At 37.7% G+C, this 12,033-nt stretch overlaps 1 protein-coding gene across 15 annotated transcripts in view; it reads left to right on the top strand.

Annotated features, from left to right (window-relative positions):
- Nucleotides 1–12,033, top strand: part of SGO2 (shugoshin 2) — a 20,235-nt gene extending 8,202 nt beyond the window's left edge. For 8 of the 15 annotated variants that reach the window (XM_083468030.1, XM_083468031.1, XM_083468023.1 and 5 more), the window contains 7 exons: nt 1,097–1,272; nt 3,393–3,470; nt 4,168–4,250; nt 5,060–5,274; nt 6,246–7,931; nt 10,252–10,402; nt 11,645–12,033. In XM_083468030.1, the coding sequence (XP_083324156.1) occupies nt 1,097–1,272; nt 3,393–3,470; nt 4,168–4,250; nt 5,060–5,274; nt 6,246–7,931; nt 10,252–10,402; nt 11,645–11,750 (2,495 nt within the window). In that variant the 3' untranslated portion in view covers nt 11,751–12,033. Of the gene's footprint in view, nt 1–1,096; nt 1,273–3,392; nt 3,471–4,167; nt 4,251–5,059; nt 5,275–6,245; nt 7,932–8,066; nt 8,182–10,251; nt 10,403–11,644 lie in introns of those variants that run through there. The other 7 variants (XM_083468027.1, XM_083468026.1, XM_083468035.1 and 4 more) reach the window with 5 other exon arrangements.

Below are 12,033 nucleotides of genomic sequence, written 5' to 3'. Positions count from 1 at the left end.
TATGCAAATAAGGGATTGAAAGTGACGTTCAGTGATTGGATAGTTACAGAAAGTGGTTACTGTTGCGTTGTAGTGGAGCTCTATATAAGCAGGATGGCTGAACCCTTCAGTTCAGTTCAGTTCTGTTCTGGCCTGTGAATAAACAAGAGCTGTTTGAAGAATTGCTGTGTTGTCTGATTTGTTCACCCACAACTTAACACAACTCTTCCCCATCAACGTCCCCTGATATGTACACAAACATAAACAAATCTAACCTTCCTGATGTGAACAGCTAGTGAGGAAAGCACTGTGAAATGGGGGGGGGGGCAACCACCGTGCTTTAAGGCAAGGCCATTTTCAGTATGATATACTGTAGATTTTAATTCATTATCAATTCCTGATAATAAATATTCCCTTATCTGCACTACTTAAATTATCACTCAGTAATATAGTATATAAGGGTGGTGCTTGCATTCTGACTTGTTAGAAATAGAAAGCAATTTTCTAGAAATTAGAAAATATGGTGAGGCAAGATTACAAGCACTGTACACAAGAGCACAATCTTTGTCATTCAAGCATTTTAACTAGAAAATTGTAATTGTTTAACTGTGCAGTCTTCAGTATGTTTACTCAGATGTAAGTTCCTTTGAATGCAATAGAATTCACTCCCATGTAAGTGTAAGCCCAACAAGTAGTCCTGTCCAACAACATTTGGGGGGCACCGTATTAGCTACCCCAAGTATATAGGCCTGAAGGATTTTATTTGTTTTTTACTATATTTGAATATGTGATATTTAAAGGTTTTAAATAAATAAATACAATTCCTCTCAATTAATTTTTAATAGTGAAGAAACAGAAGTTTTGGCACCTACAAATTATTTTTTTTGTGTAGAGTGCAAGAGTATTAGCAATATCAGTATTTATTTGTATGTCTTCTATATAACTATTCCATGGTTGTGGATATGAGTCTGGATGCAGGTTTAAAATAAATACAAAACAATATTTTAAAACATAAAGAAATAGAATAGATACATTTTTTAAACACACTGATACATAGGTGTTTTTTAAAATCCCAAATTATTATTTCATATTTTTATTTTATTTTTATTTTATGCAGGCAACTCTTCACTTTTTAAGATTTCTTTGAAACACAATAATAAGGCTCTGGCCATGGCCCTCAGCGCAGAGAAAGAAAATTCTAGGAAGCTAAAAAATGAAAAGCTCTTATTACAGAAAGAAGTGGATGAGCTGCATTTGCAGAATGTCTTACTGCGCCAAAAGCTGAATCGTCTGGTATGTTCTGAAAAATACTATTTGAGCTATTACATTATTCATATATTGTGAAAATAAAACTTATGGGGAGGGATTCAGCTATGAGTCCCAGGGCACCCCCACAATCACCATACTCCCCAAATTGGCTGGGGGTGGGTCAGGTTGGAATAACCCCCAGAAGAGTGCATGTGGGAGGAGAGGGAATGCTTGCCCTGGTGGAATGCTCACCTTAGTGCAGTGTAAGCAGCTAGTAGCATCCATCTGTTCCAAAGATCCTGTTCAGTGGGATTTTGATAAGCATTATGATGCAAATGATATATCATAATGGGAATTACACCAGCGGTATGCACATGAGCATAGCCAGGATTTTGCAGGAGGCGGGCGCCTGGGACGGGGAAATGGGAGTCAACAGACACTCAAGGAATAGTTTCAGAGAAAAAGCTTTATTTCTACCATCCGGGCTGGTAGAAGGAGCAAGTGTGATGATTCCCAAAAAAAAGCACACGAGTTCACAGCCATTTGCACAGAGCATATACCGTATTTTGCGCCCCATAGGACGCTCCGGCCCATAGGATGCACCAAGTTTTTTGGGGGGGAAATAAAGGAAAAAAAATTATTTCCCCCCCAGGTGCGGGGCTGGAAGAACCAGGTCGGGGAACAGTGGGAAGGCACGCTCTGCCTCCCCGCTGTCCCCCGAGCTTGTGGGGCTGGCGATGGGGAGAAATGCGCTGATCCCGGGACTGCAGGCAGCTCTGCGCGGCCATCTGGAGCGGGGCGGGACTTCTCCCCCGGCTCCCGGTGGCCGCACAGAGCTGCGCTGATCCCGGGACTGCAGGCAGCTCTGCGCGGCCATCGGGAGCGGGGCGGGACTTAGCGCCCCGCTCACAATGGCCGCGCAGAGCTGCGCTGAGCCGGAGACTGCAGGCAGCTCTGTGCAACCCTCGGAGCCGGTCTCCCGAGGGTTGCGCAGAGCTTCCTGAAGCCTGGAGAGTGAGAGGGGTCGGTGCGCACCGACCCCTCTCGCTCTCCAGGCTTCAGTGAAAGCCTGCATTCGCCCCATAGGACGCACACATATTTCCCCTTCATTTTTGGAGGGGAAAAAGTGCGTCCTATAGGGCAAAAAATACGGTATTCCCCTTCAGTTCCCTCCCCTTTCTCCTCCTCTTCAAGAGTCCTGCCCCATGTTGTTTCCTGAGCATGAACAGAAAGCTCCTGTCTTGGGACTCTTTTGGACTCTTCCCAGGAAAGGGGGTTGAGAAGCCTTGCGTTCAGCATGTCCAAGATATGTTACCTTCCTCTTGCTCTATTGGCACAATTCCCGGAAAGAAAAGTTGCAAGTTGAATGTACCTTTTGGCAAGGTCAGCTAGCCTGAGAAGCAACCTTTGTTACAGCAGAGCGAAATGCTTCTGATGCTTAGCTAATGCCTTTTAGCTGCTGAGAAAATGATTTTGAGAAGCTTTGAGCCTTCTTGGGGGGGGGTGACTTTGGGCCTAGATGGGGTCACCTGTCCTCACCTCCTTCACTATCTGCAATGTGATTGATCAGTTAGTTAACTATTTTTATTTATTTACTTGATTTACGGGGGGGGGGGTAGCTGCCCCCCAGCCTCTCCCCCCCCCCCCCGCTACAGTATGTCCATGAGTATACACATTTCTTCCCTGTTATATCAGGGCAAAATGTTTATTAGCTTTTGGTCACACTCAGACCCTGTGTGTGCATGCACGCCCAGCAACTGGAACTCTGCGCTCAAAGTTCCTTTTAAACAATGAACAATCACACAATCAGCCATTTGGGTAACACATTTTCTTCATCAGGTAAACACTAGTATACTGCTGAACCTTAATCTTTTCTGTATAAGGTACATTACTTTATGTGTAAAAGAGCAGAGGGGAAAATGCTCCTGGTTGGAGCAGGGGAAGGTTTTACAATATTTTTTTTATTAAAAAAAACAACTTTAATGTTTTCTTGTTTTTAGATAAATTTCATCTCTTTAATGCCAAATAAAATATATTAATTTCTCAAAACTGCCTCTTTCTTTCCTCCAGGAATATAACTCTTTTTTATCATTGTTTTTCTCTAACTTTCTAACTGTGTTAAATAAAAGTTTTGATTATGTTTATATTTAATTTTTTGTATGCAGAATAAAATTCTCATAGAACTGGAAGCATTCCTGAATAATAACATTTCAACTGCAATTGAAATGAGCACTCTTTCAGAGGTATGCTGCTTTGTGACGCTTATTATCATAGGGTGAAGAGGGAATTGCTACTGTATGCCTTCATGTTTTGAAAATCAGTATAAAAACTGATTTGGTGATCAATATTCCTTTGGTTTTTCAGAAGTTAGCTGTGGATTTACTTTTGAGGTTTGATTAAAGTACAGATACAGCAGGACAAACATGTTGATCAAAACAATGGAAATCCAATTGTATTGTTGACATATTTATATAAATTTAAACATACAACTAGATGACTTCAACTAACATAATACACAATATTGCTGTACTGTACTTTCTAGCAGTAAAATGATACCCATGTACAAAATCAATGGTTTATTAATAAACTTTTTCTGTTATAAATGCTCAATATGTGCACAAGAAGAGTGGCATTTCAATGAAATAACTACATTATGTGAGCAAATATTTTCTTGACCTGCATATTTGTGCTTTATACATATATTCCTAGTTTACAGCTGCTAATCTTTACACTTTACATTACTGTATTAAAGTTGTTCTTTAATTAATGTTCTCATTGAAATAGTTTAACACTCGAAATCTTAATATATTGGTATGGGTGCAATTCTATACCCACAAAACTGGGAGCAAACCCCCTTCAACTGGGAATTATTTCTCTATAGACATACTGTACATAAAATTTCTCTTTAAGTGTTCTGAGCGTTTTTCTCTTTTTAAACAGCATATTCAAAAACCCTTAGCAATGGAAAAAGACCACTGCAACAGTTCTGGTCAAAAGCCTGAGATTTCTGATCAACCAATTAGGTAATATTTAAATTGATTTATTAATCTAGATGGAAATCAAAATGTGAACCTTAAATAAAACCTGCCAAAAGATTGTATCGATCAGGGCTACAGTCCCACAGGTTCCTAAGGGCTGCTTTAAATAAGACGTTAAAGTTTAGTTTATTGTACTTATAAATAAAAAGAACTAGATACAGTATAATTAAACACATTTCATTCATAGTGTCATGCATAAACTTTGTTTTAGGCTGCAATCATATGTACAGTTTGACTGCTTGAGGGTGCAACTCTATACTCACACCCAGAAGTAAAGTCTATTAATGTCAGCAGGATTTACTTTTGAGTAGACATCTACTGTATAGGATTGCATAGCTAATCCTGCTGAGGTTAACAGGATTTAACTAGTATACATGCAGGATTATAGTATTTCCTGGAAAAATACATGACAAAGACTCTGATCTTTTATGAACTGACATTTATGTGTATTTTGCCAACAAAAACATAATTTATACCTATACATGGTAATTATTGTTTGCAGGCTATTAGGAATAGCAATTTATACCTTAGGTTAAGGTAGTTTACAGTAGTACATGTGCTAGCAGTTTTTCTCCTTAGATGTAATCTCATACACTTCTGTTTTACAGTTAGATCTTGTTTCCTACTTATTTTTTGGGTTTTTTATAACACAGAATGTGATTATTATTAGATTACAAATCCATGCATTGTTATCTGGTAGTGTCCCACTGAGCAAAGTGAAATTTACTTATGAGTTAAATGCTGAAGTGAATCCCATTTTATTAACTCTCTTTCATAATAAATTGTTCTTTCAGAACTATCAGGCAACATGTGAGCACTCAGACTGAAGAACATAATGGAAATCAGCAAAGTAACATATCAGTCTGTGTACCTGATGATCTTGTTACATCAAAGGAAGCTGCAGCAGATCAAATCAATGCAGAGTTATTTGTGTCTGAAAAAAATACATCAAAATCAAGTGAAACAAATAAAACAGAAACAGTATTTATCGCAAATAAATTTACAAAAGGTATACAGCATATTTTATTGCATTCACTTCATTTTCTAGGGTCCTTTCTCCCCAACAAATGTTGCAGAAAGCAAGAGTCTCAATACAGGACTTTTAAAATATAAATTGTCAGCAGGAGAGGTATGGATTGTGACCCCGGCATGGTGGGTAGATGTCTTCAGCCCTTTCCCTTCATTGTAGTTCCTGTCCATATTGGATCTCTGGTGCATGCAATTTGTAAATGAAAAATACACCCACTGGAGGAATTTCACCCCAGTGCACATTGCATCAGGTCCACAGAAGGGGATAAAGGACTAAAGCACCTTACTTCCCACTCCATGCCTGTGTCTTGATTCAGATTGCGGTGGGTGGGGGGGTGTTTCATGCTGGCAATCTATGTTTATAAAATCAGGGACAATAGAGCTAGATATATGATTCATGTCTCGTTCGAGTCTTAAAAAATAAATGAACATTTATGTTGGGACACATCAACACAGAAATGCATAATGTTACTCCTAATGTTTTTTCATTATATTTTAAACAATTAGGCACATAAGATACTTTTATGTAAGCTATTTAAAACACTATAGTAGGTTACAGACCAATTTGAATAAAATAGCTCCAGTATCACTAGGTTTGTTCAGGTCTCCCATCTGATATTTATAAAAACACTGTTAACCGTTTCAGTTAAACAGATGCATGTTGTTGATATATAAATAGTTAATAATAATGGGTGGGATTCCCCTGACGAACCCTATCAGCTGAAGCCCTGCTTTCCCTTCTCCTTGCGTGCCCCCTACATGCTTCTCCCCAAATGGCTCTTGGGTGTCTGGAGATCCATCAGAAAACCACAGGTGTAGGGAAGGGGAGAATGTTCCATCTGGCAAGCTGAAATTGTTTTTGAAGATTAGAATAAAGCATATTCCAAATGGAAAAAACAAACTTTACCTGTTTATGCAATGTAAATGAACCTAGTTTTGCTTTGTTTGCAGAAAATCCATCATGTATGGATCAGATGTCTAGTAGGACCTTTAAGCTGGATCTGGATAATGCATCTTCTGTAGAAAAATATGAAAGACAATCAAAAGCACACAGTAGTCCTTTTCTAATTCATAAATATGTGACTGAACGGAAGAAACGAGGACTGTCCTGCACATCAAATATTCAGTCTACTATAAACAATTTTGAGAGTAAAACAGAGCAAAATAGCATATTGCATTGTGACACTGACAAAGTCCACACTAATGGTCAGATGGCCCCAAAAGATGTTTCATGCACTAAATCATCTCAACCTAGAAAGGAGCCTGATCACACTGATAAACTATGTTCTATAAATGGTAAAAAACCAGAAGAAACTGTATATGATGCTGACATGGAATTGACTGCTAGTGAACTAGGTGAGATACTCCTAATTAAATCAAAAGCCAAGGTTGAGAATGCTAAAATAGTAAAAACTGATAAAATTTCAGCAAATTTGAGAAAAGTGAAAACTAAAAGTACAGAAAAACAGATTGAGGATAAATATAACATTAAACCTAAAAAATGTAACGAGAAAGTTCCTAGTAATGGAAAAGTTAAAGATATTGTTGAATCTAAAAATGTTCTACCACCAGAAAAAGGATTGTTTCAAATGAGAAATGATCAGCAAATGAAACTGAAGAACACCAATAAACTTGGAGAAGATTTCAAGAACTGTAACAAGAATGACAAACAGGTGCACCCCCTAAGACTTGTAGACTTGCGGCAAACAACTCATTTTTTAGAAAAAGAAAAAATGAAAGATAAAATTTTTGAAACAGCTCAGAATTCAGAAAACCAGGTCGCAGAACATGATTTTGACGTACCTGGTGGTAAATTACCATTAGAAGGTTATTCTATTGAAAGCTTGCCTCCAGTACAAAGCTGTGTGGTTTCAATACAGGATTTAGACATAAATGAGACCTATCCTGTTGTTTCCAAAATTAAAAAATCACATTACAGTGAAATGGAAAATGGGCAGTATTTGAAAGGGCCTAGATCAAAGGTATGCAATTCTAATAGCCAGACTATACAAGATGAAAAGACTGATATAAAAAGTGACTTTAATAAGAGAGAAGTGTCTTCCAATTTTGGAACAACAACAGAGAGATCTGCTCATGCTTTAGGTATTCCTAAAACAGATCAAATTAATGAAGAGTTTTCACATGGTGATAAAAGAAGAATTTTTGCAAAAGCTGGTAGGAAGACATACATTATATACCCAAGCTCTCAGAAAAAAACTTCTGTGAAACAAAAGTTACACGATGAAAATGTGTATGCTGAGAATATCCATGAAGGAAATGAAAACATTCAAAGAAATTCCAATGTTCAGCATGTTACAATTTCATGTTACCTAAAGAAAGCGGCTGAATGTTGCGTTGAAACATCCGAAGAAAGGGTAGATTCTACACCAAACCCAAGCAAGAAGACCTATAGTGTTTCTTCATGTGATCAAGGTAAGAGCGTAGAGAAAGTAATTTCTAACAATACTGAAATAGCTACTGAGTTCCATAAAATTCAAAAAAACATTCCAGTTCTGAAAAACCCTGAAACATTGCAATTCTCAAGAATTTACCAGGAAGAAAATTACTATGCTTCCACAGAGAATGTGAACATAATTTGTAAAGAGTCTTGCAGCAAAAGACCAGTATCAGACTTTGGTATGTGTAGCTTTACTTTGGATATTAGGAAAGGCACTCTAGGTATTAGTCTGACTCTGTCAATTTCTGCCCCCGTTCCCCAATTTAATTGGGTGGGTATTGTGATTTTAATAATACTTGATTTAAATTCTTCAGATATACATCCCTGTACGAAGAAACTAGAATATATGCAATTGAATAGGCCTGGACCATAGCCATTATGGATCAGGTAGTGTGCTCTGGGTGATTAAGAATCATGTCCTATGCTCTGGTTAGTATCTGGAAGCGCATGTAGCACTAACTGCTTTTCTGGTATGAAGCGATGCTTATATGTCCATCAGTGGTATCCTACAGTGGTATGCAGAAACTTTTGAGCTATATTTAAAAATCTAATGATTGTTGCCTCATATTCATGGCCTTCTATCCCACTTCATATATCTGATAAAGTGAGTTATAATAGTCCATGAACATTTATGCCATACAATAAACTTGTTAATGGGTGGTTCCCTAGACCTGATAACAGAAAGCTGACTGCTCTTTATGGGGTTACACTTCCTCTGAAGGATATGTAAGTTGCGGGTACTTCTGGATCCATTGCTGTTCTTTGAAGCTCAAGTGGCCTCAGTAGCATTGAGTGCCTTCCATCAGCTTTGATAGGTGGCCCAGTTACACCCCTATATGGAGAAGGATAGCCTAAATTCTGTTGTCTATGCTCTAGTAACCTCTAGGTTAGATTACTGCAATATTTTATATGTGGGGCTGCCTTTGAAGATGATTTGGAAACTGCAGCTGATTCAGCGGCCAGGTTGCTCACTGGAGCAAGACGGTCTCAGCATGTAACACCAATCCTGGTCTGATTGCACTGGATACGGGTTAGTTTCCAGGCCTAATTTAAAGTGCTGGTTTTGACCTATAAAGTCTTCTGCATATCAGGACCCTAATACCTCAAGGACCACCTCTCCCCTTAAGAACTGACCCAGACCTTGCAACTGTCATCTGAGGCCCTTCTTTGTATGCCCACCTAAATGAGAGGTCTGGAGGGTAGCAACACAAGAACAGGCCTTTTCAGTGGTGGCTCCCCACTTGTAGAACACTCTCCCTAGGGAAGCTTGCCTGGGACAATTTTTACATATATTTCGACCAGGCAAAATATTTTGTTTTTAATTCGCTCTTTGGCTTTTAATCATCTATAGCTTTTTTTTTTCATGGCTGGAATGTTTTAGTGTACAGTGGTACCTCGGGTTACATACGCTTCAGGTTACATACACTTCAGGTTACAAACTCTGCTAACCCACCCAGAAAAAGTGCTTCAGGTTAAGAACTTTGCTTCAAGATAAGAAGAGAAATTGTGCTCCAGCGGCACGGCGGCAGCAGGAGGCCCCATTAGCTAAAGTGGTGCTTCAGGTTAAGAACGGGCCTCTGGAACGAATTAAGTACTTAACCCGAGGTACCACTGTACAGAGTTTGTTTTTGGGGTTTTTAAAAGAAAGTGTTGGTTTTAATGTATGTATACAGGGCTTGCTTAAAATATTGTGTAAGTCGTTTTAAGCTGCTGTGGCAAAAAATTAATTATAGAATTGTAGAGTTGGAAGAGACCCTGAGGTTCATCTTGTCCAACCCCCTGCAACGCAGGAATATGCAGCTAATCCCATACAGGGATCGAACCTGCAACCTTGGTGTTATCAGCACCATGCTGTAACCAACTGAGCTATCCAGTTGACTGATAAATGTTAATAATAATAATTAAAGGGAGATACAGTGGTTAAATATGGTGAACATGCACAACAGTTATGTGATTGATTGCAGCTCACAAGTATGTGTCGCTCCGTGTTCACAAATGTGCAACATCCCTTCACACTCTATATAAAGTTTGCCCTCCATGTAATCAGACATTGTACTTCTATGCTACCAGTTGTATTGCCTGATACAGTAGGTGAGGAAATAACATTAAGAGTTCTCACTTGAGCTATGTTTCAGTTGCTAAAACTGGGAATATTACAGCATCTACTTTTTACAAATCACCAAGTTCATTTCAAATACCATGGCTTAACTTGTGTTTGATTAATTAATTACAGTTTCATCCTGTTGGTCTTCCAGAGAGAGCTATGTTGCCCACCAATATTTTATCCTCACAACAATTCTGTGAAATAAATTAGTTTTAGAGAGGGTGACTGTCCCAAAGCCACCAAGTATCATGGTTGAACAAAATCTGAACTCGTCTTCCCATTTTAAGTTTGGCATGCAATCAACCACACTACTGTGTCTCCAAAAATATATCTTTATTATTTTTTCAAGTTTACTAACGTTCCAAATATTTTTGCAATTAATGATTCAATAATAGCTGTAATTTCAGGGCGTAAGCCTCTTCAAGAACTGACAAATATCAAAGCACCTTCCCTTCCAAAACCCAATAAAGACTTAGAAGAAAATTCCACATCACCTGTTAGACGCAGGCGAGCTACAGTTTGCTACAAAGAACCCAAAATCAACAGGTTAGTTTTTGTCAGATGGTTTCTTTTTGTTTTGTTATATTTAAATATTTTTCAAAGTATGCTTGACACCTTATTCTGTAATTGGCATTTATCAAGCATATTTATTTTATGGAAACATACAGTTGTACAAAAAAGAATCCCAAAAGTGACCCAGAAACATTTTAGGAGAGTAGAATAACTACTTTGTGAGAGTTTATTGAAACACTTTCCATAATCATGACAGTTGAGACTAATAATACCTAAAATTTAGGTTTGATTTTAAGGAATAACACATACAAAGAGAGACAAAGCTGCAACCCATACTCAAACTAGTCTAATAGTGCAATCCTATCCTCAGAAGACATCTGAAGGCAGCCCTGTTCAGGGAAGTTTTTAATATGTGACATTTTAGTGTATTTTTCATCTTTGTTGGAAGCCGCCCAGAGTGGCTGGGGAAACCCAGCCAGATGGGCGGGGTACAAATAATAAATTATTATTATTATTATTATTATTATTATTATTATTATTATCACACTTCCTAGGACTTGGGACTCAGCTATACAGCTGCAAATAAATAACATTTCAAATACCGTTATGTTGTAAAGTGGAATATATGAATGGGACACTAGATGGCAACAGTGAGCTATGCCAAATTCAAGGTATTTTTTCAAAACATTTTTTAAAAAAGCATTTTCACATCATTTTTTATGTGTGTGATTCCACCTAAGTCCCATTAAACCCATATTTTTGAGTAGACATGAAGGAGATGGATCTGTATTAGTCATTTCATTGCCTCATAAAAAGAAACATGGGTGCTGACATTTTGCAAGTGGAGCACGAGCACAATTAGTACACCTTTCTGGAATCACACAGCTGCTATGACTTTTCTAAATGTACACAGATTTTTGAGGGGCTTCTTGTGTGAATCTAAGCTAATCTAGTATAGTGACTATATCACATACCGGTAATTTCAAGTACCCCATTAGAGAAAAAGTTCAAAACTACCATCTCTCAATCAACTGCAGCTTATTGCAAAATACAAAGAACTTACTTATGTATTTTTAGGGCTGTAAAGGAGGAGGGGATGGGTTTTTTACTCCCAGGTAAGTAGAGTTAGGATTGCAGCCAAAGTGTCTTAATTAGAGGAATGACTATTCTGTATGAATTCTTATACTAAGTAAAATTTATGAATGATATTTGCCAGAAAAGCTCACCAGTTCTATTCTCAGTGCCACTAGTGATTCAATTATTTTTGTCTTTCAGCAAATTGAGGAGAGGAGATAAATTCACAGATACAGAGTTTCTTAATGTTCCAGTCTTCAAAGTCAGAAACAAACAAAGCTTTAAAAGTAAATCAAGATTACTCTAAAGTGGATATACAGGAAAAATGCCTACTAGTATGTTGTATCTACTTTTTAAACAAATTTTATTATTTCTTCTTTACTAAATTCCACTGACTCAATTTTTATTTGAACTAGATTGCTTTCTTCCACTCTCTTTTTAATCAGAATGAACAAGGTGAGCAAAAGTATATCTACACAGACAAAACTTTAGTGTTGATAGTTTATGTAAGTTTAAGCATTTCGTAGCATCTTTTGCGTAGCATATTCTACTTTAAATGCTGAATTAAAGTTTCCAAGTTTTGCACACAA

The sequence above is a fragment of the Podarcis liolepis genome (assembly GCF_965112155.1).
Source record: "Podarcis liolepis genome assembly, chromosome: 1".
In the NCBI taxonomy this organism is placed as follows: domain Eukaryota; kingdom Metazoa; phylum Chordata; class Lepidosauria; order Squamata; family Lacertidae; genus Podarcis; species Podarcis liolepis.
Note: the sequence above shows the minus strand (reverse complement) of the source record. Positions and strands in the feature narration are given on the sequence as shown.